This window comes from Paralichthys olivaceus, chromosome 17, assembly GCF_024713975.1.
Source record: "Paralichthys olivaceus isolate ysfri-2021 chromosome 17, ASM2471397v2, whole genome shotgun sequence".
NCBI lineage: Eukaryota > Metazoa > Chordata > Actinopteri > Pleuronectiformes > Paralichthyidae > Paralichthys > Paralichthys olivaceus.
In genome coordinates, this window is record NC_091109.1 from 18,522,881 (window position 1) to 18,549,687 (window position 26,807).

At 45.6% G+C, this 26,807-nt stretch overlaps 1 protein-coding gene and 1 long non-coding RNA gene across 4 annotated transcripts; one reads left to right on the top strand and one right to left on the bottom strand.

Moving 5' to 3' along the window:
- Positions 1–8: 8 nt before the first annotated feature.
- Positions 9–2,447, bottom strand: LOC138405246 (uncharacterized). Its single transcript, XR_011238931.1, has 2 exons — positions 2,083–2,447; positions 9–298 (listed from the first exon to the last, which is right to left on the bottom strand). It is a non-coding gene; the product is annotated as an uncharacterized lncRNA (long non-coding RNA).
- LOC138405234 (NACHT, LRR and PYD domains-containing protein 12-like) lies at positions 296–26,399 on the top strand. 3 transcript variants are annotated; one of them, XM_069512191.1, is made up of 14 exons: positions 296–880; positions 1,323–2,033; positions 2,454–2,588; positions 3,144–3,278; positions 13,408–13,542; positions 13,819–13,953; positions 14,966–15,186; positions 15,402–17,253; positions 17,903–18,076; positions 18,452–18,625; positions 19,629–19,802; positions 20,177–20,350; positions 21,750–21,923; positions 24,342–26,399. In XM_069512191.1, the coding sequence occupies exons 3-14, from the start codon at positions 2,461–2,463 to the stop codon at positions 24,361–24,363; spliced, it is 3,498 nt and encodes a 1,165-aa protein (XP_069368292.1). In that variant the 5' UTR covers positions 296–880; positions 1,323–2,033; positions 2,454–2,460; the 3' UTR covers positions 24,364–26,399. The 3 variants fall into 3 exon arrangements, with proteins under 3 accessions (XP_069368292.1, XP_069368293.1, XP_069368294.1); XM_069512192.1 differs by lacking the exons at positions 18,452–18,625; positions 19,629–19,802; positions 20,177–20,350 and having other exon boundaries at positions 15,399–17,253; XM_069512193.1 differs by lacking the exons at positions 17,903–18,076; positions 18,452–18,625; positions 19,629–19,802; ... (1 more) ...; positions 21,750–21,923; positions 24,342–26,399 and having other exon boundaries at positions 15,399–17,257.
- The last annotated feature ends 408 nt before the right edge of the window (positions 26,400–26,807 follow it).

Here is a 26,807-nt window from a genome sequence, read left to right on the forward strand (position 1 = left end):
AACAAACATTTCTCATGTTTTCATCAGGTTAGATTTATTTCTCTTGAAATTTCCAAACTACCACTCTCACAACTGGTGAGCCAGTCCAGAATAGAGCCTTGGCCTAAAAACTGTATAACGTATGATGAAGAAATAAAGTTCAAAAGGTATAGGAGACACTGTTCAGACGACATCACAAACAGAAGTCAGGTTCATGTGGATCCCAGCGCAATCAATCTTTAAAGCAGGAGACAGTTCTGGACGTAGCTTTCAGCGAGGGCCAAGCTAAAGAGGGAATCAGGAGCAACGTCATGATTGACTGGCAAAAACAATGAGAGAGAGAGCAAACGGTTATATCAAGGTTGAGATCAGGATTAAACACAACAATCATTTCATATCATCCATCAGTGAGAATGTGGCTCAGAGGAAGAAACTGGAACATCAGAAATATCAAGAGAAAGAGAAAAGCTAGTTAAACCTAAAGAATCAGTTCAGTGCTGACGAGGGTTTTTAACAGAAGGACTTTTCAAACAAACTGGATCAATGAAGAGGATTTAAGTTGAAGGTTGGTTTGATTTCTTCTCATGTATTTCTGCAAACACTCCAGCACAGTAGGTGGCGCTAATGCACCTTCAACGTTGGGTACCACCCGCCATGACACCAGAAGAAGTTCCTGCCCGGGGGAGTGGTCCCACGCACCCTGAGCAGGTGACATCACTCAGGGGGAGGAGCTACCACACGTCACTACAGCGAACATCGTTTTAAGCGCGACTTTTGAACAACTTCCTGTCTGTTCAAAGGGACTTCCTGTCTGTCCAAAGGGACTTCCTGTCTGTTCGAAGTGACTTCCCGTCTGTCCAAAGGGACTTCCTGTCTGTTCAAAGTGACTTCCTGTGAACTGGTGAGTTAGCTCCGACCGTTAGCATTAGCGTAGATGTAGTGACTCCATGGTTCCAGTCTGTTGTTGCTCTGTCAGCTCATTAGCGGAGCTGCTGTTAGCCACACGGCAGAGAGGCGAAGGAATGATGCTCTAATTATTCACATGATTATTAATAACCATGCTAACAGCTTCATTGTGTTTGTGTTCAGCAGCTAGCTGCTAAATCCACAGTGTGTGGCTGAATACAGGCAAAGAAATACGTGTTTAACTGCTCTGAAGTGCACAACTTCCACATGTTAATGTTTCCATGGATGAGTCTCATGACATTTTGTCACATTACAGGAACCACATCATGTGAAATATCAGTATTATAATGATAATGTCACGTTGCAGAGTGTCTTTGTGTTAGAGAATCACACAACAAACCACTGGTTGTTAAGAGTTTGTGTTTGTGCTCACACAGGCCAGGTTTTTATGGAGCCCTGATCTTTGGATGAGAAACTTATGAATGGACGGAAACCACGCCGAACCTCCAGCAACCACACTTCACAATATCCACCTTTTTGCCACCAAGGCCAAACCCTCCATATATCCCCCTTCACACAGCACATGCCCCTGTTTCCTTCTGGTTCTGACTTTGACCAGACTGATGGTCTTAACAGACATTTTGACTTTATTCCAGTGCTGGGGAAGCATGAGCTCTAAACATTTGTGTGTGTGTGATCTCATGGAGTCTTGAAATGTGGAAGTAGTTTGTGACTTTGATGATGTTGTGGAATCAGAATATTCACAAGTGCACTTAAGAAATAAGATAAGAGAGTTTGAGTTGATGTTCAACTGTAGACATTTGGAATGAAATGTGATGATGTGATGGCCAAATGTTAAATATATTATGATTTATTTATTTAGATATATTTTAGGTTGTTTTTTCTTGAGCAACACATTTCTGTCTCCAGAGTTTCATTAAGTATCGTCATCAGTATATTTTCCTCCTTACTCGGCACTTGGAACTTTTCTGATTAAACTAATCCATATTGTGTGTTTATCATACTTGTGATGCTTTAATTACTCAGCCAATCAGCAGCAGATTAAACAGAACAGGGGAGGAGCATGAGAACAGGGAGGTGTCAGACTCTATTTTCACTTGGAGGAGCAGAAGAAACAAAGTGAGCAGGTGAGTTTTCACACAACTTTATGAAAGTTTTACCGTCACACTCTCACACCTGCTGTTAACGTCTGTCTCCTGATCACACGGCTCCAAGTTTGTCAGTTCACACCTGATGGCAGACGTAGTTTCCATGTGATGGGATCACCAGAGACAGATGTGACCAGCATGTGTTGAACAAAGTGTCTTCAAATGACTAATAAACAGAGTTAACTCACAAATTCACTTTTTAACTTCATCACATCTGTTAATCAAGTGTTTAATAACAGAACGTGTTCTTTGAATCGTACATTACAGTCGTACGTGCCTGTGTGTGTGTTTGTGTGCGCGTGTGTGCAGGTCTTATTCTTAGGTGTGTTTCTTGATAATATGTCTTGATAAGACTTGTTTGTCCTGATTCCTGTGAGCTCACAGTGTTTTTCCTCTCAGACTGAAGATGAGTGGTTATGAGGAGGAAGAGGACAGAGCAGAGTCTCCGGAGTTCAGCTGCGTGTCTCTGAAGAGTAACGCGTCCAAAGAAGAACCTCCAGACTTCAGTAATGAACCTGGACCCTCACACACAAAGTAAGAGACCTGCTACAAACATGTGAACCTCCAAACTGAATCCTCAGAGAATGAATCAGTGAATGATGATTTCTTAAAGGTCCAGTGTGTAAGAATTAGGTGAAAGGATCTATTGACAGAAATTTAATGTAGAATAATCCTCATGATGTTTTCGCTAGTTTGTTTCATCTAAATTGTATGAATTCTAGTTTTATTTACCTCAGAAAAGGTCCTTTATATTGAAATACTTTTTAGTGAAATACTTGATATTTAAATACTTTACACCTGGTGGCAGACGTAGATTCCATGTGATGGGATCACCAGAGACAGATGTGACCAGCAGGTGTGGAACAAAGTGCCTTCAAATGACTAATTAAAAGTTAACTCACAATTTCACTTTTTAACTTCATCACATCTGTTAATCAAGTGTTTAAAAACAGAACATGTTTTTAGAATCGTACATTACAGTTGTGCATGCCTGCGTGTGTGTGTGTGCAGGTCTTATTTTTGGGTGTGGTTCTTGATAAGACTTGTTTGTCCTGATTCCTGTGAGCTCACAGTGTTTTCTCCTCTCAGACTGAAGATGAGTGGTTATGTGGAGGAAGAGGACAGAGCAGAGTCTCCAGAGTTCAGCTGTGTGTCTCTGAAGAGTGACCGGTCCAAAGGAATTCCTCCAAACTTCAGTAATGAACCTGGACCCTCACACACAAAGTAAGAGACCTGCTACAAACATGTGAAACTCCAAACTGTGGACTTATAAACTTTATTCATATTATTTATTCATATTATTGTCTGTAAAAAGCAGCTTTTGACACAGTCCTGACATTTTCTAAAACACCTGGAGGTCGGAGTTGTTCTTCACGGTCCAGTGTTGAAATGTTTCACTTCTTACTGAGTTTCAGTTGGAATAGAAAACTGTTTTTCATCCTCTGCTCCCATCGATTGTTGTAACATCAAGGTTCAATTCTAGGACGACTTTTATTTTACTGCACCTGCGACTTCTCGATCCATCAAAAGTATAATAGTCTTTCTCACTTTAATGCCGACGACACAGTTTTATCCTCCAGTTACATTTTCTTAACGGCCTTTATGATATCAAATCCTGCAACTTTGTACAAGTACATGAAAACCAAATGGATGATATTTGTCCCTCAAAGCACTTGAGACCATTTACAGACCATTTACTCTGTGACACCCAGTAGCCAGAGGCATCCTGTTTTCAGGCTCTGTCCGTCCATCCCATTCTTGTGACTGGGACATCTCGAGAACGCCCTGAGGGGATTTCTTCAAACTTGGTCCAAATGTTCTCTGAGACCCAGGTTAACTGATTAGATTTGGGTCAAAGGTCACGGTGGTCTCATAAAACATGCTTTCAGGCTCTTGAACAGGAGTTCCCAATCTGTCGTAGGGGGATTCCTTCAGTTCACTTGTCACTTGGACTTAAAGATGAACTGGTGAGATTTCAGTGGTCAAAGGTCACGTTGACCTCATGAGTCTGGACAAAAATGTCAGTATTTCTATTTTTACCTGTTTTACTTCAGCCTGAGTTTGTCCTGAGCTTCTCATGCTTCCATTCTTATCAGATTCAATGAGTTGCCAACGTTGTTTCTCTGGAGTCTGACTTCTGATGCTGAACAACATTCATCTTCCAACTGACAATCAATCATGACAAAATGACGACCTGTGACTGTGACAATTTACTTACCAGGAAATGTCTTCACAGAGAGAGGAGGAGGAGGAGGAGGAGGAGGAGGAGGAGGAGGAGTCATGTTTCTGAGGAGGAGCAGTCGTCCCGCTGTGCTTTGTGTCAGGACGTCCCGAAGGATCCAGTCTCCACCAGCTGTGGACACTGGTTCTGCAGACAGTGCATCACCTCATACTGGGACCAGTCTGGTTCTTCAGGAGACTCCTCCTGTCCCCAGTGTGGACAAAGATCCAGAAGAGGAGCTGGAGCTCAGACAGCCGGTCAGAGCAGCACTGTACATGTGTCTGCTGATGTCTTCACTTCTGACAACAGCACATGTTTGATTTTGTTCCTTCATACAGCATCAACATTTCACTTGGTTATAAAAGCACAAAGTTCAAAAGCTTTGATTTTCTCTAGTTTTTCTGTATCTGATGAAAACAATCAGCAGATTCTCTGTCTTTAGTCTCACATTGTTTCTTGTCTTTCAGCAGATCGGGGTCTGCAGGAGGTTTTAGACCAACATAAGATCAGTCTGAGGAGGAGATGTGAACATGTGACTGAAGGAACTGAGGAAACAGGAAGTAGAACCCTCCTCAACAGGATCTACACTGAGCTCTACATCACAGAGGGACAGAGTGAAGAGGTTAATACTGAACATGAGGTGAGGCAGCTTGAGACGGCTTCCAAGAGGAAGAGCCTCCACGACACTCCCATCAAGTGCCACGACATCTTTAAAGCCTTCACTGACCAGCAGAGCAGCATCAGAGTCGTCCTGACCTGCGGCGTCGCTGGTGTTGGAAAAACCTTCTCGGTGCAGAGGTTCACTCTGGACTGGGCAGAGGGTTTAGAAAACCAAGATGTGGGTCTGCTGGTTGTGCTTTCATTCAGGGAGCTGAACCTGGTGAAAGACGAGCAGCACAGTCTTCTCACGCTGCTCCATGTTTTCCATCCAACATTACAGAAACTCACGGCAGAGACGCTCGCTGTCTGTAAACCTGTGATCATCTTTGACGGCCTGGATGAAAGCAGACTTTCTCTGGACTTCAACCACAGGGAGGTCGTGTCTGAGGTCACACAGAGGTCATCAGTCAACATGCTGCTGACAAACCTCATCCAGGGGAATCTGCTTCCCTCGGCTCTCGTCTGGATAACCTCCCGACCTGCGGCGGCCAATCAGATCCCTCCTACATGTGTTGACAGGGTGACAGAAGTACGAGGCTTCACTGACGCCCAGAAGGAGGAGTACTTCAGGAGGAGATTCAGTGATGAGGAGCTGAGCAGCAGAATCATCTCACACATCAAGATGTCCAGGAGCCTCCACATCATGTGTCAAATCCCAGTCTTCTGCTGGATCAGTGCTACAGTTCTGGAGCACATGTTGACCACAGACCAGAGAGGAGAGCTGCCCAAGACCCTGACGGACCTGTACTCACACTTCCTGCTGGTTCAGACAAAGAGGAAGAACAACAAGTACGGTGAAGGACATGAGACGAGTCCACAGCAGCTGACGGAGGCTGACAGGGACGTTCTTCTGAAGCTGGGGAGGCTGGCACTTAAACATCTGGAGGAAGGAAACATCATGTTCTACCAAGAAGACCTGGAGCAGTGTGGTCTTAATGTCACAGAGGCCTCGGTGTACTCAGGAGTTTGTACTGAGATCTTCAGAAGAGAGTGTGTGATCTTCCAGAAATCAGTCTACTGCTTTGTTCATCTGAGCGTTCAGGAGTTTCTGGCTGCAGTCTACATGTTCCACTGTTACACACACACAAAAGAACTCAACAACTTCTTGGGAACATATTGGATCACAGACGGTAACTTCTCCCTGAATGACCTCCTGAAGAGAACCATGGAGAAATCCCTCATCAGTAAAAATGGTCACCTGGATCTGTTTGTTCGCTTCCTTCACGGCCTCAGTCTGGAGTCCAACCAGAGAGTCTTAGGAGGCCTGCTCGGTCGGACAGAGAACAATCCAGAGATCATCCAGATAATCATCAAAAACCTGAAGAAGATGGAGAATGTTAACATTTCTCCTGACAGAAGCATCAACATCTTCCACTGTCTGACTGAGATGAACGACCACTCAGTACATCAGCAGATGCAACAGTTCCTGACGTTAGAGAACAAATCAGAGGAGGAACTCTCTGAGATCCACTGCTCAGCTCTGGCCTACATGCTGCAGATGTCAGAGGAGGTTCTGGATGAGTTGGACCTGGAGAAGTTCAACACATCAAACCAGGGTCGACGGAGACTGATCCCAGCTGTGAGGAACTGCAGGAAGGCTCTGTGAGTCCAGACATGATCAATAACATGTTGAATCAGTGCAGATGTTCAAACTAGAATTATCATCCTGCGTTTGTACGCCAGCGCCACCTGGTGCAGAGTCAGTCCCTGCAGGTTACTGACATGTTGCATTCACAATAATATGAGGTCACTGTAACCTTTGACCTTCGACCACTGAAATCTAATCAGTTGATCTTTTAGTCCAACTGGTCAAAATGTGAAGAAGTTCTCTAAAGACAGACTTGAGACGTCATGTTCAAGTCCTTGACCTCTGACCTTTGACCACCTGAATCTAATGAGGTCATCTGTAAGTCTGAATGAACGCTTGTACCAAATCTGAAAGGATTCTCTTGAGGTGTTTTTAAGATCAAATGTTCAAGAGGCAGAAACTGGATTAACCAGGGGGAGGGTCACATGATCACGTTTTGTATGAATGTTGTGTTTTCTGATTTTATTCTAACACATTTGATATTTTCTTTAATTACAGACTCGGTGGTTGTAAACTCTTAGAGATTCACTGTGAAGTCGTGGCTTCAGCTCTGAAGTCAGACCCCTCTCATCTGAGAGAACTGGATCTGAGTAACAACGAGCTGAAGGACTCAGGAGTGAAGCTGCTGTGTGCTGGACTGAAGAGTCCAACCTGTCCACTGGAGACTCTGAGGTCAGTTCACTGACTTTTGTAGATCTCATATCTATAACACAGCATTTATACACAGTTCATCTCATTTAATTCTAAGTGAACATAATTCCTCTTCAGACATAACTTGAATCCATTCATTCATTAATCTGTGACATTTTAAATATTCAGCTACTTGTTAAAACTCATCTGTGTTTAGTTCTGGATTTCATAAACTGATCTGCAGGACAGAGACCGGGTCCAAATAATCTATTGTTACTGAATCAGGACTCGTCTTTAGTCCAACATGTCTGATTTCATATTTATCTTCCATGTTATGAGTCTGTGCTGACATGAATATCTGTTATTTTCACACATGAACTCAGATTCATTTACAGTTAAGTTTTATTCTTTCTTCAGGTTGTATCGCTGCAGACTGTCAGAGATTAGCTGTTCTTCTCTGGCTTCAGCTCTGAGGTCAAACCCCTCTCATCTGAGAGAACTGGATCTGAGCCTCAACGAGCTGCAGGACTCAGGAGTGAAGGAGCTGTGTGGTTTTCTACAGAGTCCAACCTGTCCACTGGAGACTCTGAGGTCAGACATCATGTTTTAATGTTAAAGGTTCAGTGTGTAGAATATAGTGACATCTAGTGGTGAAGTGTCATATTGCAGCTGAATACCCCCCCACACCACCCCACCCCCCAAACATGAAAGAGAACCTGTTGTATCTTCCGTCGTCATAGAAACTCAAAAGCTTTAGTTTGTCTGGTCTGAGCTACAGTAAAAAACATGGCTGCCTCCTATGTTGAGTTACAGGTTCACTGTGAAGGATTTAGTGACGTCTCCAGGTGTCCTACACGTGAACGTCGTCCACTTGTCTACGTTCACATGTAGGACTCCTGAAGATGTCCAGCAAGATGTTTCGAGACATCTAGTGGTGAAGTGACATATTACAAACAACTGAACCTCGAGGACACGAGGACTTTCAATCTGTTTGCAGTCTTGAACTCTGCAAAATAGTGTCTGGACATTTTCTGGAGTTTGTCTTTCACATATGAAGAACGGGTGGAGCAGCAGGAGGAGGGACATGACGTCTAAACTCTGCCGTGGAAAGATCAGTGTTGTTGTTTTCAGCTCGTCCACACCGGCGTCGGCCCTCATCACCAAAACATCTGGAATCTCCTCGTCTTTCCAAACTGATGTCTTCTACGTGTACGGCTCCTCTTCTTCATCCTGAGAGATTTGTGTTCTTCCAGTCTCACGTCCATCATGTGTTTGTGTCCGTCAACACGTTCACTCGCTCTCTGTGAATCCTCCGGACATTCACCTGCTCTATTCTCACATGGACTCACTCAGAAACTTTACTCTGAGACTGACAGGACAAGTTCCAGAAAAGTCCAGAACAACTTGACTCAGACTTCAGGTCTGAAAACAGCGACAGTGATGTTGAGTCAAAGTCCTTTATTTTCACACATGAACTCAGATTCATTTACAGTTAAGTTTTATTCTTTCTTCAGGTTGAATCACTGCAGTCTGTCAGAGATCAGCTGTTCTTCTCTGGCTTCAGCTCTGAGGTCAAACCCCTCTCATCTGAGAGAACTGGATCTGAGTAACAACGGGCTGCAGGACTCAGGAGTGAAGGAGCTGTGTGGTCTTCTACAGAGTCCAACCTGTCCACTGGAGACTCTGAGGTCAGTTCACTGACTTTGTAGATCTCATATCTATAACACAGCATTTATACACAGTTCATCTCATTTAATTCTAATTGAACATATTTCCTCTTCATACATAACTTGAATCCATTCATTCATTAATCTGTGACATTTTAAATATTCAGCTACTTGTTAAAACTCATCTGTGTTTAGTTCTGGATTTCCTAAACTGATCTGCAGGACAGAGACCGGGTCCAAATAATCTATTGGTACTGAATCAGGACTCGTCTTTAGTCCAACATGTCTGATTTCATATTTATCTTCCATGTTATGAGTCTGTGCTGACATGAATATCTGTTATTTTCACACATGAACTCAGATTCATTTACAGTTAAGTTTTATTCTTTCTTCAGTTTGAAGTACTGCAGACTGTCAGAGATCAGCTGTTCTTCTCTGGCTTCAGCTCTGAGGTCAAACCCCTCTCATCTGAGAGAACTGGATCTGAGTATCAACGAGCTGCAGGACTCAGGAGTGAAGGAGCTGTGTGGTCTTCTACAGAGTCCAACCTGTCGACTGGAGACTCTGAGGTCAGTAGATGGTTGGAGTCAGTCCATGCTTCCCCTGTAACAGCAGGAAATCCACCTCTCAAGTGTCCACTCTGCACTTTCACATGCAGAGGAAACACACGTGATGGTCAAAGTGTGTGCAGCTCTTAGCGTGTTCATTCCAACACGTGAACATGAAGCAGAGAGGAAGCTGCTCCACCTCTGAACAGGACTGAAGTCCCTGCTGCTCTTTATACTGGATGTGCTGCATCACTGACTCACAGCTGATGAAGTGAGTCTCTGTAAACACTGATGTCTTCTTCTCTCAACAGATGGAGACTGTGATCTTTGTAAAGGTGAGTGTGAAGAGGACAGTGTGAAGAGGACAGTGTGTGTGGACGGAGGCTGAGCTGTGTCCTGATGATCCAGAGGCTGAAGCAGCAGCAGCTTGTGTGTAGAGCGGCTCTGACTGGACCTTGTTGCTGGGAGGCAGAGTGGAGACAGAGCTCCAGAGGAGTCAGAGGAGTTGAGCTGCTCTGAGATCAGCTGTCCCAGTGTCCAGTCCACCATCCTCCCTGTGTGTTCCTGTGGATGAGACACAGCATCATCAGTGGATCTGCTGCTGCTCTGTCCTTTGACACAGTGTCTTTGTCCTCTTGAGGGTAGCGGGGGAGCTGGAGCTAATCCCAGCTGACATTGGGTGAGAGGTGTGGTGCACCTTGGACGGGTCACCAGTCCGTCACAGGGCCGACGCACATTCACACTCACATTAACACCTGCGCTCGATGTAGAGTCTCCACCCAGACTGTGAGGAACCTGGGTGGAGACTCTACAGTCAACTCTCCCTCACTGCCAACATTACTGCAACAAGCCGCTCGTGTAGATTCATGCTGCTCCACATCAGGAGAACACGTCCTCTTCTCACTCAGAGGGCCGCACAGGTTCTGGTCCAGGTTCTGGTCCAGGCTCTGGTCCAGGTTCTGGTCCAGGTTCTGGTCCAGGCTCTGGTCCAGGCTCGGGTCATCTCACGCCTACACTACTGCACCTCCCTCCTGGCTGGTCTACCCGCTAGTGCTATCCGACCGCTGCAGCTCATCCAGAATGCAGCAGCTCGACTGGTCTTTAACCTAAATTCACTGACGCTCCTCTGCTCCCTTCACTGGTTACCAGTGGCTGCCTGCATCAGTTTCCAAACACGATTACTTGGGTACCGTGCTGTGAACGGATCAGGGTCCAGGACATGGTCAAACCTTACACCCCGGCCCGTCCACTCCACTCTGCATCTGCCAATCGGCTTGCTGCTCCCTCACTGTGAGTAAACCACCAAACAAAATCATGACTGTTTGCTGTCCTGGCTCCTAAATGATGGAACGAGCTCCACATTGACACCGGGACAGAAAGTCTACACATCTTCCACCACAGACTAAAGACACATCTCCTCAGACTTCCTCAGAAGATGAGATCTAATCACTACAACAACTAATCATTATATATACACGTGTACATATATATATATATATACATATATATATGTACACGTGTATATCAATTATATGGCACTTATATTGTAGCACTTTGTAGTTTGCAAATTGTACTTGATTCTGGATTTGTTCCAGGTTGAGGCACTAATTTTAAGATGCTTTGGACAAAAGCTTCAGCTAAATGAAATGTAATTCACCCAACCCCTCATCTGCATGTGTTTGGACTGTGAGATGAAGCCGGAGCACCTGGAGAAAACACGGGGAGAACATGCAAACACACACGGAGAGACATCATCTGAACCGGGATTCAAACCAGGAACCTTCGTGCTCAGAGGCGACAGAGCCAACCACCGTGCAGCCTCAACATCTTCACTACAGATTGTTTTTATTCACATGAACAATGTGTTTATTGAAATGACACCCAGCAGAATATATAAACCCTCTATACAGAGTCACATCTAGTGTTTCTAAGTCTGTCTTTATCATTGTCCACCTTTGTCCCTCAGTATATGTCCATGTGTGTATAACCACATCCTGTCTGTTTGCTTCAAGTTCCTGGATTCACATCACACGTTGATTTAGTTGGACACAAAGTGAAACACGTTTAAATCACTTTGAGTTTCAAATCAGAGTTTTATCTTTGACACAAAGATCAAAACTCTGGACGTGTTTATTTCTGCATCAGGGGCAGAGCAGTGGTTGTTTTCTACTTTTTGACCCACAGGTGGCGCTGTAGTATAACAGCAGAACATCCCAGTCAAAGCCTTTATATACAGTCAGGAGTCAAACACATGGATCATTTCCTCTGTGACCAACCAGATGTAACGAGAAGAAAAACATCTGGGAGAGAAAAGTTGTGTTGTTTCTTCTCATCTCTGCTTTAAAGCTCAATAAACATCCTTCCACCGACTTTACTGGAAATCATGACTCTGCTTTTTCTTTATCTCCAAACAAACCGACCAACAGGTGAAGACATCGGCTCCTTGGTGCAGGTGAATGAACCAGATCACCAGTTTGACATGATGGAACCAACCAGAAGCAGAATGAACGTCATGTTTACTCAATGAATTACCTCTCTCCCTCCCCCTCTCTCTCACCCCTCCCTCTCTCTCTCCCTCTCCCTCTCTCTCACTCCGGTGTGACGTGGAAACTTCTCTCCTTTCTCTTAAAGATGAAAAGAGGCAAAGCAACAGCTGGAGCAGAGACTGGAGCAGTGATGGTGTGACGGACCCGCAGCTTTTCACGCAGGAGTTTCACATGTGAGTCCCGCAGCTGCTGCTTGTTGTTGGTGAAAGGTTGATAGATAGATCGATAGATAATGTAGACAGATAGACAGACAGACAGATAGATAGAACGGTCTGTGTCCTCTGACCTGTCCTCACTTTACACTTTAACAAGAGACACCAGCACTGACCACAAGTTATCAGGACACGTTCAGGACTGACGTTTACTTTGTGTTGGTTTGACTCTCCAGAGTTTAGGAGACACAAGTTTCTACCTGCTACACAACACGAGACGTGAGGAGGGACAGAGACACACACACACACACACACACACACACACACACACACACACACACACACACACACACACACACACACACACACACACACACACACACAGGGTCATGTGATGTCCAGTACCTGCAGAGAGGAGGAGCAGCCAGTGAAAGTGAAAGTGTTCAGACTTAGTTTAAACTGTGAGGAGCAGAAGGAGGAAACGTGAAGTCTGAAGCTGGTGAGTGTTCAGCAACATTCATATTATTCATGAATATTATTTTACTGTCACTGACTCTGAGTCAGTTTTTCTACACGTGGACTGTCGAGAGAAGAAGAGTGAGGATGAACTTCTGTCAATCAACAGTTTGACTCAAGCTGTGATCAGCTGAGTCCAACACATTCAACCTAAAACTGTCTCAGGTTACCGTGACAACAGGGAGACAGTGTAGGAGGGTTGACTTATTTCAAGAAACATTGAATTTACGTACCTGGCTTCATTGTGTGTGTTTGAGCTCACTTTGTACTGAAGTTTGAGCTTGGCAGAAAATGTCTGGAGTTCTAATTCAAACCTTATTCTCTAGAGATATAGAATAACATGTTGTGTGTGTGTGTGTGTGTGTGTGTGTGTGTGTGTGTGTGTGTGTGTGTGTGTGTGTGTGTGTCCACAGAGAGACTGACGTGTGATTTCCTGTAAATGCAGAGAGGAGAAGCAGCTCAAAGTCCAAACTGAAGCTCAGACTCCATTTTAAGTACATGACGCAGACGGTGAAAACAAAGTGCTGAATCTGGTGAGTGTTAACACAACAATATGTTGAATATATCTTTACTGTCACAGACTCTGAGTCAGTTTTCTACTCTGAACTGTCGAGAGAAGAAGAGTCAGGATGAACTTCTGTCAATCAACAGTTTGACTCAAGCTGTGATCAGCTGAGTCCAACACATTCAACCTAAAACTGTCTCAGGTTACCGTGACAACAGGGAGACAGTGTAGGAGGGTTGACTTATATTTCAAGAAACATTGAATTCACGTACCTGGCTTCATTGTGTGTGTGTTTGAGCTCACAGTGTTTTTCCTCTCAGACTGAAGATGAGTGTTTATGTGGAGGAAGAGGACAGAGCAGAGTCTCCAGAGTTCAGCTGTGTGTCTCTGAAGAGTAACCGGTCCAAAGGACAACCTCCAGTCTTCAGTAATGAACCTGGACCCTCAGACACAAAGTAAGAGACCTGCTGCAAACATGTGAACCTCCAAACTGTGGACTCTGTTTATTTTCTTGAGGTCTCTCTTGTAGCTCTAAATATGTTTTCATGTTGGTGTGTTCATGCTGACCACTGAGGTCAATTTGTTCTTGTAAAATTATCTCAGAAAACCACATATTCATTTTGTACAAAGGGGGAAGAAGAGCTGTGTTCTTGTTTTGTATTCTTGGGTGTGGTTCTTGATCAGACTTGTTTGTCCTGATTCCTGGGAGCTCACAGTGTTTTTCCTCTCAGACTGAAGATGAGTGGTTATGAGGAGGAAGAGGACAGAGCAGAGTCTCCAGAGTTCAGCTGTGTGTCTCTGAAGAGTAACCAGTCCAAAGGACAACCTCCAGTCTTCAGTAATGAACCTGGAGCCTCACACACAAAGTAAGAGACCTGCTACAAACATGTGAACCTCCAAACTGTGGACTTATAAACTTTATTCATATTATTTATGATTATTATTGTCTGTAAAAAGCAGCTTTAGACACAGTCCTGACATTTTGTAAAACACCTGGAGGTCGGAGTTGTTCTTCACGGTCCAGTGTTGAAATGTTTCACTTCTTACTGAGTTTCAGTTGGAATAGAAAACTGTTTTTCATCCTCTGCTCCCATCGATTGTTGTAACATCAAGGTTCAGTTCTAGGACGACTTTTATTTTACTGCACCTGCGACTTCTCGATCCATCAAAAGTATAATAGTCTTTCTCACTTTAATGCCGACGACACAGTTTTATCCTCCAGTTACATTTTCTTAACGGCCTTTATGATATCAAATCCTGCAACTTTGTACAAGTACATGAAAACCAAATGGATGATATTTGTCCCTCAAAGCACTTGAGACCATTTACAGACCATTTACTCTGTGACACCCAGTAGCCAGAGGCATCATGTTTTCAGGCTCTGTCCGTCCATCCCATTCTTGTGACTGGGACATCTCGAGAACGCCCTGAGGGGATTTCTTCAAACTTGGTACAAATGTTCTCTGAGACTCGGGTTAACTGATTAGATTTGGGTCAAAGGTCACGGTGGCCTCATAAAACATGTTTACGGGCTCTTGAACAGGAGTTCCCAATCTGTCGTAGGGGGATTCCTTCAGTTCACTTGTCACTTGGACTTAAAGATGAACTGGTGAGATTTCAGTGGTCAAAGGTCACGTTGACCTCATGAGTCTGGACAAAAATGTCAGTATTTCTATTTTTACCTGTTTTACTTCAGCCTGAGTTTGTCCTGAGCTTCTCATGCTTCCATTATTATCAGATTCAATGAGTTGCCAACGTTGTTTCTCTGGAGTCTGACTTCTGATGCTGAACAACAGTCATCTTCCAACTGACAATCAATCATGACAAAATGACGACCTGTGACTGTGACAATTTACTTACCAGGAAATGTCTTCACAGAGAGAGGAGGAGGAGGAGGAGTCATGTTTCTGAGGAGGAGCAGTCGTCCCGCTGTGCTTCGTGTCAGGACGTCCTGAAGGATCCAGTCTCCACCAGCTGTGGACACTGGTTCTGCAGACAGTGCATCACCTCATACTGGGACCAGTCTGGTTCTTCAGGAGACTCCTCCTGTCCCCAGTGTGGACAAAGATCCAGAAGAGGAGCTGGAGCTCAGACAGCCGGTCAGAGCAGCACTGTACATGTGTCTGCTGATGTCTTCACTTCTGACAACAGCATATGTTTGATTTTGTTCCTTCATACAGCATCAACATTTCACTTGGTTATAAAAGCACAAAGTTCAAAAGCTTTGATTTCTCTAGTTTTTCTGTATCTGATGAAAACAATCAGCAGATTCTCAGATTCTCTGTCTCTGACATTGTTTCTTGTCTTTCAGCAGATCGGGGTCTGCAGGAGGTTTTAGACCAACATAAGATCAGTCTGAGGAGGAGATGTGAACATGTGACTGAAGGAACTGAGGAAACAGGAAGTAGAACCCTCCTCAACAGGATCTACACTGAGCTCTACATCACAGAGGGACAGAGTGAAGAGGTTAATACTGAACATGAGGTGAGGCAGCTTGAGACGGCTTCCAAGAGGAAGAGCCTCCACGACACTCCCATCAAGTGCCACGACATCTTTAAAGCCTCCACTGACCAGCAGAGCAGCATCAGAGTCGTCCTGACCTGCGGCGTCGCTGGCGTTGGAAAAACCTTCTCGGTGCAGAAGTTCACTCTGGACTGGGCAGAGGGTTTAGAAAACCAAGATGTGGGTCTGCTGGTTGTGCTTTCGTTCAGGGAGCTGAACCTGGTGAGAGACGAGCAGCACAGTCTTCTCACGCTGCTCCGTGTTTTCCATCCAACATTACAGAGGCTCACGGCAGAGACGCTCGCTGTCTGTAAACCTGTGATCATCTTTGATGGCCTGGATGAAAGCAGACTTTCTCTGGACTTCAACCACAGGGAGGTCGTGTCTGAGGTCACACAGAGGTCATCAGTCAACGTGCTGCTGACAAACCTCATCCAGGGGAATCTGCTTCCCTCGGCTCTCGTCTGGATAACCTCCCGACCTGCGGCGGCCAATCAGATCCCTCCTACATGTGTTGACAGGGTGACAGAAGTACGAGGCTTCGCTGACGCCCAGAAGGAGGAGTACTTCAGGAGGAGATTCAGTGATGAGGAGCTGAGCAGCAGAATCATCTCACACATCAAGACGTCCAGGAGCCTCCACATCATGTGTCAAATCCCAGTCTTCTGCTGGATCAGTGCTACAGTTCTGGAGCACATGTTGACCACAGACCAGAGAGGAGAGCTGCCCAAGACCCTGACGGACCTGTACTCACACTTTCTGCTGGTTCAGACAAAGAGGAAGAACAACAAGTATGGTGGAGGACATGAGACGAGTCCACAGCAGCTGACGGAGGCTGACAGGGACGTTCTTCTGAAGCTGGGGAGGCTGGCACTTAAACATCTGGAGGAAGGAAACATCATGTTCTACCAAGAAGACCTGGAGCAGTGTGGTCTTAATGTCACAGAGGCCTCGGTGTACTCAGGAGTTTGTACTGAGATCTTCAGAAGAGAGAGTGTGATCTTCCAGAAATCAGTCTACTGCTTTGTTCATCTGAGCGTTCAGGAGTTTCTGGCTGCAGTCTACATGTTCCACTGTTACACCAAGAGGAACTCAGAAGAACTCAACAACTTCTTGGGAACATATGGGAACACAGACGGTACCTTCTCCCTGAATGACCTCCTGAAGAGAACCATGGAGAAATCCCTCACCAGTAAAAATGGTCATCTGGATCTGTTTGTTCGCTTCCTTCACGGCCTCAGTCTGGAGTCCAACCAGAGAGTCTTAGGAGGCCTGCTGGGTCGGACAGAGAACAATCCAAAGATCATCCAGAGAGTCTTAGGAGGCCTGCTGGGTCGGACAGAGAACAATCCAAAGATCATCCAGAGAATCATCAACAACCTGAAGCAGATGCAGAGTGATGACATTTCTCCTGACAGAAGCATCAACATCTTCCACTGTCTGACTGAGATGAACGACCACTCAGTACATCAGCAGATGCAACAGTTCCTGACGTCAGAGAACAAATCAGAGGAGAAACTCTCTGGGATCCACTGCTCAGCTCTGGCCTACATGCTGCAGATGTCAGAGGAGGTTATGGATGAGTTGGACCTGAACAAGTTCAACACATCAAACCAGGGTCGATGGAGACTGATCCCAGCTGTGAGGAACTGCAGGAAGGCTCTGTGAGTCCAGACATGATCAATAACATATTGAATCAGTGTAGATGAGTCAAACACACACAGTGTTCAATGATTCTCCTTCTTGTGGGCAGCATGGTGTTGTAGTGGTCAACACTGTTAGTGTAGCATGTGTGTGTGTGTGTGTGTGTGTGTGTGTGTGTGTGTGTGTTCCTTAAACTGAAGAAGCAGGAAACATTGTTTCTTCTTCTTTCTTCAAACTAGAATTCTCATCCAGCGTTTGTACGCCAGCGCCACCTAGTGCAGAGTCAGTCCCTGCAGGTCACTGACATGTTGCATTCACAATAATATGAGGTCACTGTAACCTTTGACCTTCGACCACTGAAATCTAATCAGTTGATCTTTGAGTCCAACTGGTCAAAATGTGAAGAAGTTCTCTAAAGACAGACTTGAGACGTCATGTTCAAGTCCTTGACCTCTGACCTTTGACCACCTGAAGCTAATGAGGTCATCTGTTAGTCTGAATGAACGCTTGTACCAAATCTGAAAGGATTCTCTTGAGGTGTTTTTAAGATCAAATGTTCAAGAGGCAGAAAGTGGATTAACCAGGGTGAGGGTCACATGATCACGTTTTGTATGAATGTTGTGTTTTCTGATTTTATTCTAACACATTTGATATTTTCTTTAATTACAGACTCGGTGGTTATGAACTCTCAGAGATTCACTATGAAGTCGTGGCCTCAGCTCTGAAGTCAAACCCCTCTCGTCTGAGAGAACTGGATCTGAGTGGAAACAAGCTGCAGGACTCAGTAGTGAAGGAGCTGTGTGCTGGACTGGAGAGTCCAACCTGTCGACTGGAGACTCTGAGGTCAGTTCACTGACTTTTGTAGATCTCATATCTATAACACAGCATTTATACACAGTTTATCTCATTTAATTCTAATTGAACATAATTCCTCTTCATACATAACTTGAATCCATTCATTCATTAATCTGTGACATTTTAAATATTCAGCTACTTGTTAAAACTCATCTGTGTTTAGTTCTGGATTTCATAAACTGATCTGCAGGACAGAGACCGGGTCCAAATAATCTATTGTTACTGAATCAGGACTCGTCTTTAGTCCAACATGTCTGATTTCATATTTATCTTCCATGTTATGAGTCTGTGCTGACATGAATATCTGTTATTTTCACACATGAACTCAGATTCATTTACAGTTAAGTTTTATTCTTTCTTCAGGTTGATTCTCTGCAGTCTGTCAGAGATCAGCTGTTCTTCTCTGGCTTCAGCTCTGAGGTCAAACCCCTCTCATCTGAGAAAACTGGATCTGAGTAACAACGAGCTGCAGGACTCAGGAGTGAAGGAGCTGTGTGGTCTTCTACAGAGTCCAACCTGTCCACTGGAGACTCTGAGGTCAGTAGATGGTTGGAGTCAGTCCACGCTGCTTTCATCAGTATTTTACTAAACACAGTCAGTATCACAGTGAAGATCCAGGGTCTGGACCAGAAGCAGGATTTGTGGTTATCAGGTTAACTTCAGGTTTAGTTTCTTCAGTCCTACGAAGCTCGTTCACTTCTTCTCTGGTTAAATCACCATGGTAACTGATGATGGACGGCTAACCTGCTCCGGAGCAGGTGAAGTTGGAGATCAACCCGTATAAAAGCTCCGCCCACTGAGCAAAGTGACTCTCCACTGTTGTGTGGTGCACACTCTCCTTAAAGGGACGGAGAAGAGACGTTTACACAACGTCTGGTTGGTTCAGTTGATCTCTAACTCAGCCAGTACGTCTCAGTCTCTCTGTCTCCAGATGCTCCGACTCGTCCTGTCACCAAAACAAGTGTGTGTCCTCAGTTTGTGTCCTCGGAGTCAGTGTGTGTCCTCAGAGTCAGTGTGTGTGTCCTCAGAGACAGTGTGTGTCCTTAGAGTCAGTGTGTGTCCTCAGAGTCAGTGTGTGTGTCCTCAGAGACAGTGTGTGTCCTTAGAGTCAGTGTGTGTCCTCAGAGACAGTGTGTGTCCTTAGAGTCAGTGTGTGTGTCCTCAGAGACAGTGTGTGTGTCCTCAGAGTCAGTGTGTGTGTCCTTAGAGTCATTGTGTCCTCAGTGTGTGTCCTTAGAGTCAGTGTGTGTCCTCAGTGTGTGTCCTCGGAGTCAGTGTGTGTCCTCAGAGACAATGTGTGTCCTTAGAGTCAGTGTGTGTCCTCAGTGTGTGTCCTCAGAGACAGTGTGTGTCCTTAGAGACAGTGTGTGTCCTCAGTGTGTGTCCTCAGTGTGTGTCCTCAGTGACAGTCTCGTCTTTAGTCCAATATGTCTGATTTCATATTTATCTTCCATGTTATGAGTCTGTGCTGACATGAATATCTGTTATTTTCACACATGAGCTCAGATTCATTTACAGTTAAGTTTTATTCTTTCTTCAGGTTGGAGTACTGCAGTCTGTCAGAGATCAGCTGTTCTTCTCTGGCTTCAGCTCTGAGGTCAAACCCCTCTCATCTGAGAGAACTGGATCTGAGCTTCAACGAGCTGCAGGACTCAGGAGTGAAGGAGCTGTGTGGTCTTCTACAGAGTCCAACCTGTCCACTGGAGACTCTGAGGTCAGTTCACTGACTTTTGTAGATCTCATATCTATAACACAGCATTTATACACAGTTCATCTCATTTAATTCTAAGTGAACATAATTCCTCTTCATACATAACTTGAATCCATTCATTCATTAATCTGTGACATTTAAATATTCAGCTACTTGTTAAAACTCATCTGTGTTTAGTTCTGGATTTCATAAACTGATCTGCAGGACAGAGACCGGGTCCAAATAATCTATTGTTACTGAATCAGGACTCGTCTTTAGTCCAACATGTCTGATTTCATATTTATCTTCCATGTTATGAGTCTGTGCTGACATGAATATCTGTTATTTTCACACATGAACTCAGATTCATTTACAGTTAAGTTTTATTCTTTCTTCAGGTTGTTGAGCTGCAGACTGTCAGAGATCAGCTGTTCTTCTCTGGCTTCAGCTCTGAGGTCAAACCCCTCTCATCTGAGAGAACTGGATCTGAGTAACAACAAGCTGCAGGACTCAGGAGTGAAGGAGCTGTGTGGTCTTCTACAGAGTCCAACCTGTCCACTGGAGACTCTGAGGTCAGTAGATGGTTGGAGTCAGTCCACGCTGCTTTCATCAGTATTTTACTAAACACAGTCAGTATCACAGTGAAGATCCAGGGTCTGGACCAGAAGCAGGATTTGTGGTTATCAGGTTAACTTCAGGTTTAGTTTCTTCAGTCCTACGAAGCTCGTTCACTTCTTCTCTGGTTAAATCACCATGGTAACTGATGATGGACGGCTAACTTGCTCCGGAGCAGGTGAAGTTGGAGATCAACCCGAATAAAAGCTCCGCCCACTGAGCAAAGTGACTCTCCACTGTTGTGTGGTGCACACTCTCCTTAAAGGGACGGAGAAGAGACGTTTACACAACGTCTGGTTGGTTCAGTTGATCTCTAACTCAGCCAGTACGTCTCAGTCTCTCTGTCTCCAGATGCTCCGACTCGTCCTGTCACCAAAACAACCAATACACTCAGTCAGGTCCTGAAAATATGTCTTTGTGTTTTTATTGAGTAGTGACGTCAGAGGTTTCCACCACAGTGTGTCCTCGGAGACAGTGTGTCCTCAGAGACGGTTTGTCCTCAGAGACAGTGTGAGTCCATAGAGACAGTGTGTCCTCAGAGTCAGTGTGTGTGTCCTCAGAGACAGTTTGTCCTCAGAGACAGTGTGAGTCCTCAGAGACAGTGTGAGTCCTTAGAGACAGTGTGTGTCCTCAGAGTCCGTTTGTCCTCAGAGACAGTTTGTCCTCAGAGACAGTGTGTGTCCTCAGTGTGTGTCCTCAGAGACAGTGTGTCCTCAGAGACAGTGTGTGTCCTTAGAGTCAGTGTGTGTCCTTAGAGACAGTGTGTGTCCTCAGTGTGTGTCCTCAGAGACAGTGTGTGTCCTCAGAGACAGTTTGTCCTCAGAGACAGTGTGTGTCCTCAGAGACAGTCTGTGTGTCCTCAGAGACAGTTTGTCCTCAGAGTCAGTGTGAGTCCATAGAGACAGTTTGTCCTCAGAGACAGTGTTTGTCCTCAGTGTGTGTCCTCAGAGACAGTGTGTGTCCATAGAGTCAGTGTGTGTCCTCAGTGTGTGTCCTCAGTGTGTGTCCTCGGAGTCAGTGTGTGTGTCCTTAGAGTCAGTGTGTCCTCAGTGTGTGTCCTCAGAGTGTGTCCTCAGAGTGTGTCCTCGGAGTAAGTGTGTGTCCTCAGACTCAGTGTGTTTGTCCTTAGAGTCAGTGTGTGTCCTCAGTGTGTGTCCTCAGTGTGTGTCCTCAGTGTGTGTCCTTAGAGACAGTGTGTGTCCTTAGTGTGTGTCCTCAGTGACAATCTCGTCTTTAGTCCAACATGTCTGATTTCATATTTCTCTTCCATGTTATGAGTCTGTGCTGACATGAATATCTGTTATTTTCACACATGAGCTCAGATTCATTAACAGTTAAGTTTTATTCTTTCTTCAGGTTGGAGAGCTGCAGTCTGTCAGAGATCAGCTGTTCTTCTCTGGCTTCAGCTCTGAGGTCAAACCCCTCTCATCTGAGAGAACTGGATCTGAGCTACAACGAGCTGCAGGACTCAGGAGTGAAGGAGCTGTGTGGTCTTCTACAGAGTCCAACCTGTCGACTGGAGACTCTGAGGTCAGTAGATGGTTGGAGTCAGTCCACGCTGCTTTCATCAGTATTTTACTAAACACAGTCAGTATCACAGTAAAGATCCAGGGTCTGGACCAGAAGCAGGATTTGTGGTTATCAGGTTAACTTCAGGTTTAGTTTCTTCAGTCCTACGAAGCTCGTTCACTTCTTCTCTGGTTAAATCACCATGGTAACTGATGATGGACGGCTAACCTGCTCCGGAGCAGGTGAAGTTGGAGATCAACCCGTATAAAAGCTCCGTCCACTGAGCAAAGTGACTCTCCACTGTTGTGTGGTGCACACTCTCCTTAAAGGGACGGAGAAGAGACGTTTACACAACGTCTGGTTGGTTCAGTTGATCTCTAACTCAGCCAGTACGTCTCAGTCTCTCTGTCTCCAGATGCTCCGACTCGTCCTGTCACCAAAACAACCAATACACTCAGTCAGGTCCTGAAAATATGTCTTTGTGTTTTTATTGAGTAGTGACGTCAGAGGTTTCCACCACAGTGTGTCCTCAGAGACGGTTTGTCCTCAGAGACAGTGTGTGTCCTCAGAGACGGTTTGTCCTCAGAGTCAGTGTGAGTCTATAGAGACAGTTTGTCCTCAGAGACAGTGTGTGTCCTCAGTGTGTGTCCTCAGAGACAGTGTGTGTTCTCAGAGTCAGTGTGTGTCCATAGAGACAGTGTGTGTCCTCAGTGTGTGTCCTCAGAGTCAGTGTGTGTCCATAGAGACAGTGTGTGTCCTCAGTGTGTGTCCTCAGAGTTAGTGTGTCCTCAGAGACAGTGTGTGTGTCCTCAGTGTGTGTCCTCAGAGTCAGTTTGTCCTCAGAGTCAGCGTGTCCTCAGAGTCAGTGTGTGTCCTCAGAGACAGTGTGTGTCCTCAGAGACAGTGTGTGTCTTCAGAGTCAGTGTGTGTGTCCTCAGAGTCAGTCTGTGTGTCCTCAGAGTTAGTGTGTGTCCTCAGAGACAGTGTGTGTCCTTAGAGTCACTGTGTGTCCTCAGTGTGTGTCCTCAGAGTCAGTGTGTGTGTCCTCAGAGACAGTGTGTGTCCTCAGAGTCAGTATGTGTGTCCTCAGAGACAGTGTGTGTCCTCAGAGTCAGTGTGTGTGTCCTCAGAGACAGTGTGTGTCCTCAGAGTCAGTATGTGTGTCCTCAGAGACAGTGTGTGTCCTCAGAGTCAGTGTGTGTGTCCTCAGAGACAGTGTGTGTCCTCAGAGTTAGTGTGTGTCCTCAGAGACAGTGTGTGTCCTCAGAGTTAGTGTGTGTCCTCAGAGACAGTGTGTGTCCTTAGAGTCAGTGTGTGTCCTCAGAGTTAGTGTGTGTCCTCAGAGACAGTGTGTGTCCTCAGAGTTAGTGTGTGTCCTCAGAGTTAGTGTGTGTCCTCAGAGTTAGTGTGTGTCCTCAGAGTCAGTGTGTGTCCTCAGAGTCAGTGTGTCCTCAGAGTCAGTGTGTGTGTCCTCAGGGACAGTGTGTGTCCTCTGACAAAACGGTCCATGTCTGTGATTGGTCATATGCAGTAAGCCCCGCCCCTTTATGTGCAGGAGGAAAAGCTAACTTAACGAGTTGATAACCAGCGTCATGTGACCTCTGAGCCTGACTGTGTTAGTCAGGTTAGGTTGAGCTGGATCTGGGGAAGATGTCCTGGACATATTGAGGTGTCTTCAGGCCTCAGTGTGTCCTCAGTGAAGCTGTGAGAGGACAACGATGACAGACTTCAGGATTGGACAGAAACACAGAGAGACAACAGTCGGCCAATCAGACGAGCCAGAAGCCGGTTGTGATCGTTTGATTGAGTTGAAGACGACAGTTGTTGTTGTTTTCATGTGAACAGGAAGTGAAGCTGGACCACAGCTGACAGCCTCACATGATGAGCAGAGACGTCTTCATCTGATCTGAGACACTTTGTTCTCTCACTTCATCAGTGAACAACTGATCAGTTGGCTCTTTGTCACAGCTCTGAGATCAGTGTGACTGAAGCCTCAGAGAAGCATCATCACCATGGTAACCATGAGCTGTCTCTACAGAGCAGAAGCTCTGCTGAGGTCCATCTGTCTCATCTGTCCATCTGTCCATCTGTCTCATCTGTCCATCTGTCCATCTGTCTCATCTGTCCACTGACAGTTTGTCAGAAGCACATGTTCATCAACACACAGTGAAACATGTCTTCCCCTGTAACAGCAGGAAATCCACGTCTCAAGTGTCCACTCTGCACTTTCACATGCAGAGGAAACACACGTGATGGTCAAAGTGTGTGCAGCTCTTAGCGTGTTCATTCCAACACGTGAACATGAAGCAGAGAGGAAGCTGCTCCACCTCTGAACAGGACTGAAGTCCCTGCTGCTCTTTATACTGGATGTGCTGCATCACTGACTCACAGCTGATGAAGTGAGTCTCTGTAAACACTGATGTCTTCTTCTCTCAACAGATGGAGGATAGGATCTTTGTAAAGATGAGTGTGAAGAGGACAGTGTGAAGAGGACAGTGTGAAGAGGACAGTGTGAAGAGGACAGTGTGAAGAGGACAGTGTGAAGAGGACAGTGTGTGTGGACGGAGGCTGAGCTGTGTCCTGATGATCCAGAGGCTGAAGCAGCAGCAGCTTGTGTGTAGAGCGGCTCTGACTGGACCTTGTTGCTGGGAGGCAGAGTGGAGACAGAGCTCCAGAGGAGTCAGAGGAGGTGAGCTGCTCTGAGATCAGCTGTCCCAGTGTCCAGTCCACCGTCCTCCCTGTGTGTTCCTGTGGATGAGACACAGCATCATCAGTGGATCTGCTGCTGCTCTGTCCTTTGACACAGTGTCTTTGTCCTCTTGAGGGTAGCGGGGGAGCTGGAGCTAATCCCAGCTGACATTGGGTGAGAGGTGTGGTGCACCTTGGACGGGTCACCAGTCCGTCACAGGGCCGACGCACATTCACACTCACATTAACACCTGCGCTCGATGTAGAGTCTCCACCCAGACTGTGAGGAACCTGGGTGGAGACTCTACAGTCAACTCTCCCTCACTGCCAACATTACTGCAACAAGCCGCTCGTGTAGATTCATGCTGCTCCACATCAGGAGAACACGTCCTCTTCTCACTCAGAGGGCCGCACAGGTTCTGGTCCAGGCTCTGGTCATCTCACGCCTACACTACTGCACCTCCCTCCTGGCTGGTCTACCCGCTAGTGCTATCCGACCGCTGCAGCTCATCCAGAATGCAGCAGCTCGACTGGTCTTTAACCTAAATTCACTCACGCTCCTCTGCTCCCTTCACTGGTTACCAGTGGCTGCCTGCATCAGTTTCCAAACACGAGTACTTGGGTACCGTGCTGTGAACGGATCAGGGTCCAGGACATGGTCAAACCTTACACCCCGGCCCGTCCACTCCGCTCTGCATCTGCCAATCGGCTTGCTGCTCCCTCACTGCGAGTAAACCACCAAACAAAATCATGACTGTTTGCTGTCCTGGCTCCTAAATGGTGGAACGAGCTCCACATTGACACCGGGACAGAAAGTCTACACATCTTCCACCACAGACTAAAGACACATCTCCTCAGACTTCCTCAGAAGATGAGATCTAATCACTACAACAACTAATCATTATATATACACGTGTACATACATATATACATATATATATATATATATATGTACACAGTATATCAATTATATGGCACTTATATTGTAGCACTTTGTAGTTTGCAAATTGTACTTGATTCTGGATTTGTTCCAGGTTGAGGCACTAATTTTAAGATGCTTTGGACAAAAGCTTCAGCTAAATGAAATGTAATTCACCCAACCCCTCATCTGCATGTGTTTGGACTGTGAGATGAAGCCGGAGCACCTGGAGAAAACACAGGGAGAACATGCAAACACACATGGAGAGACATCATCTGAACCGGGATTCGAACCAGGAACCTTCGTGCTCAGAGGCGACAGAGCCAACCACCGTGCAGCCTCAACATCTTCACTACAGATTGTTTTTATTCACATGAACAATGTGTTTATTGAAATGACACCCAGCAGAATATATAAACCCTCTATACAGAGTCACATCTAGTGTTTCTAAGTCTGTCTTTATCATTGTCCACCTTTGTCCCTCAGTATATGTCCATGTGTGTATAACCACATCCTGTCTGTTTGCTTCAAGTTCCTGGATTCACATCACACGTTGATTTAGTTGGACACAAAGTGAAACACGTTTAAATCACTTTGAGTTTCAAATCAGAGTTTTATCTTTGACACAAAGATCAAAACTCTGGACGTGTTTATTTCTGCATCAGGGGCAGAGCAGTGGTTGTTTTCTACTTTTTGACCCACAGGTGGCGCTGTAGTATAACAGCAGAACATCCCAGTCAAAGCCTTTATATACAGTCAGGAGTCAAACACATGGATCATTTCCTCTGTGACCAACCAGATGTAACGAGAAGAAAAACATCTGGGAGAGAAAAGTTGTGTTGTTTCTTCTCATCTCTGCTTTAAAGCTCAATAAACATCCTTCCACCGACTTTACTGGAAATCATGACTCTGCTTTTTCTTTATCTCCAAACAAACCGACCAACAGGTGAAGACATCGGCTCCTTGGTGCAGGTGAATGAACCAGATCACCAGTTTGACATGATGGAACCAACCAGAAGCAGAATGAACGTCATGTTTACTCAATGAATTACCTCTCTCCCTCCCCCTCTCTCTCACCCCTCCCTCTCTGTGTGACGTGGAAACTTCTCTCTTTTCTCTTAAAGATGAAAAGAGGCAAAGCAACAGCTGGAGCAGTGAGCAGGACGCGGCGGTGATGGTGTGACGGACCCGCAGCTTTTCACGCAGGAGTTTCACATGTGAGTCCCGCAGCTGCTGCTTGTTGTTGGTGAAAGGTTGATAGATAGATCGATAGATAATGTAGACAGACAGACAGACAG

What these genes read in the sequence shown, in the direction of transcription:
- LOC138405234 (XM_069512191.1), top strand. Translation starts at nt 2,461, where the DNA reads ATGAGTGGTTATGAGGAGGAAGAGGACAGAGCAGAGTCTCCGGAGTTC. An exon ending in CCTGGACCCTCAGACACAAA is followed by an intron (nt 13,543 to 13,818) that starts GTAAGAGACCTG and finishes TTTTCCTCTCAG; the next exon opens with ACTGAAGATGAGTGGTTATG. An exon ending in TGTCCACTGGAGACTCTGAG is followed by an intron (nt 19,803 to 20,176) that starts GTCAGTTCACTG and finishes TTCTTTCTTCAG; the next exon opens with GTTGTTGAGCTGCAGACTGT.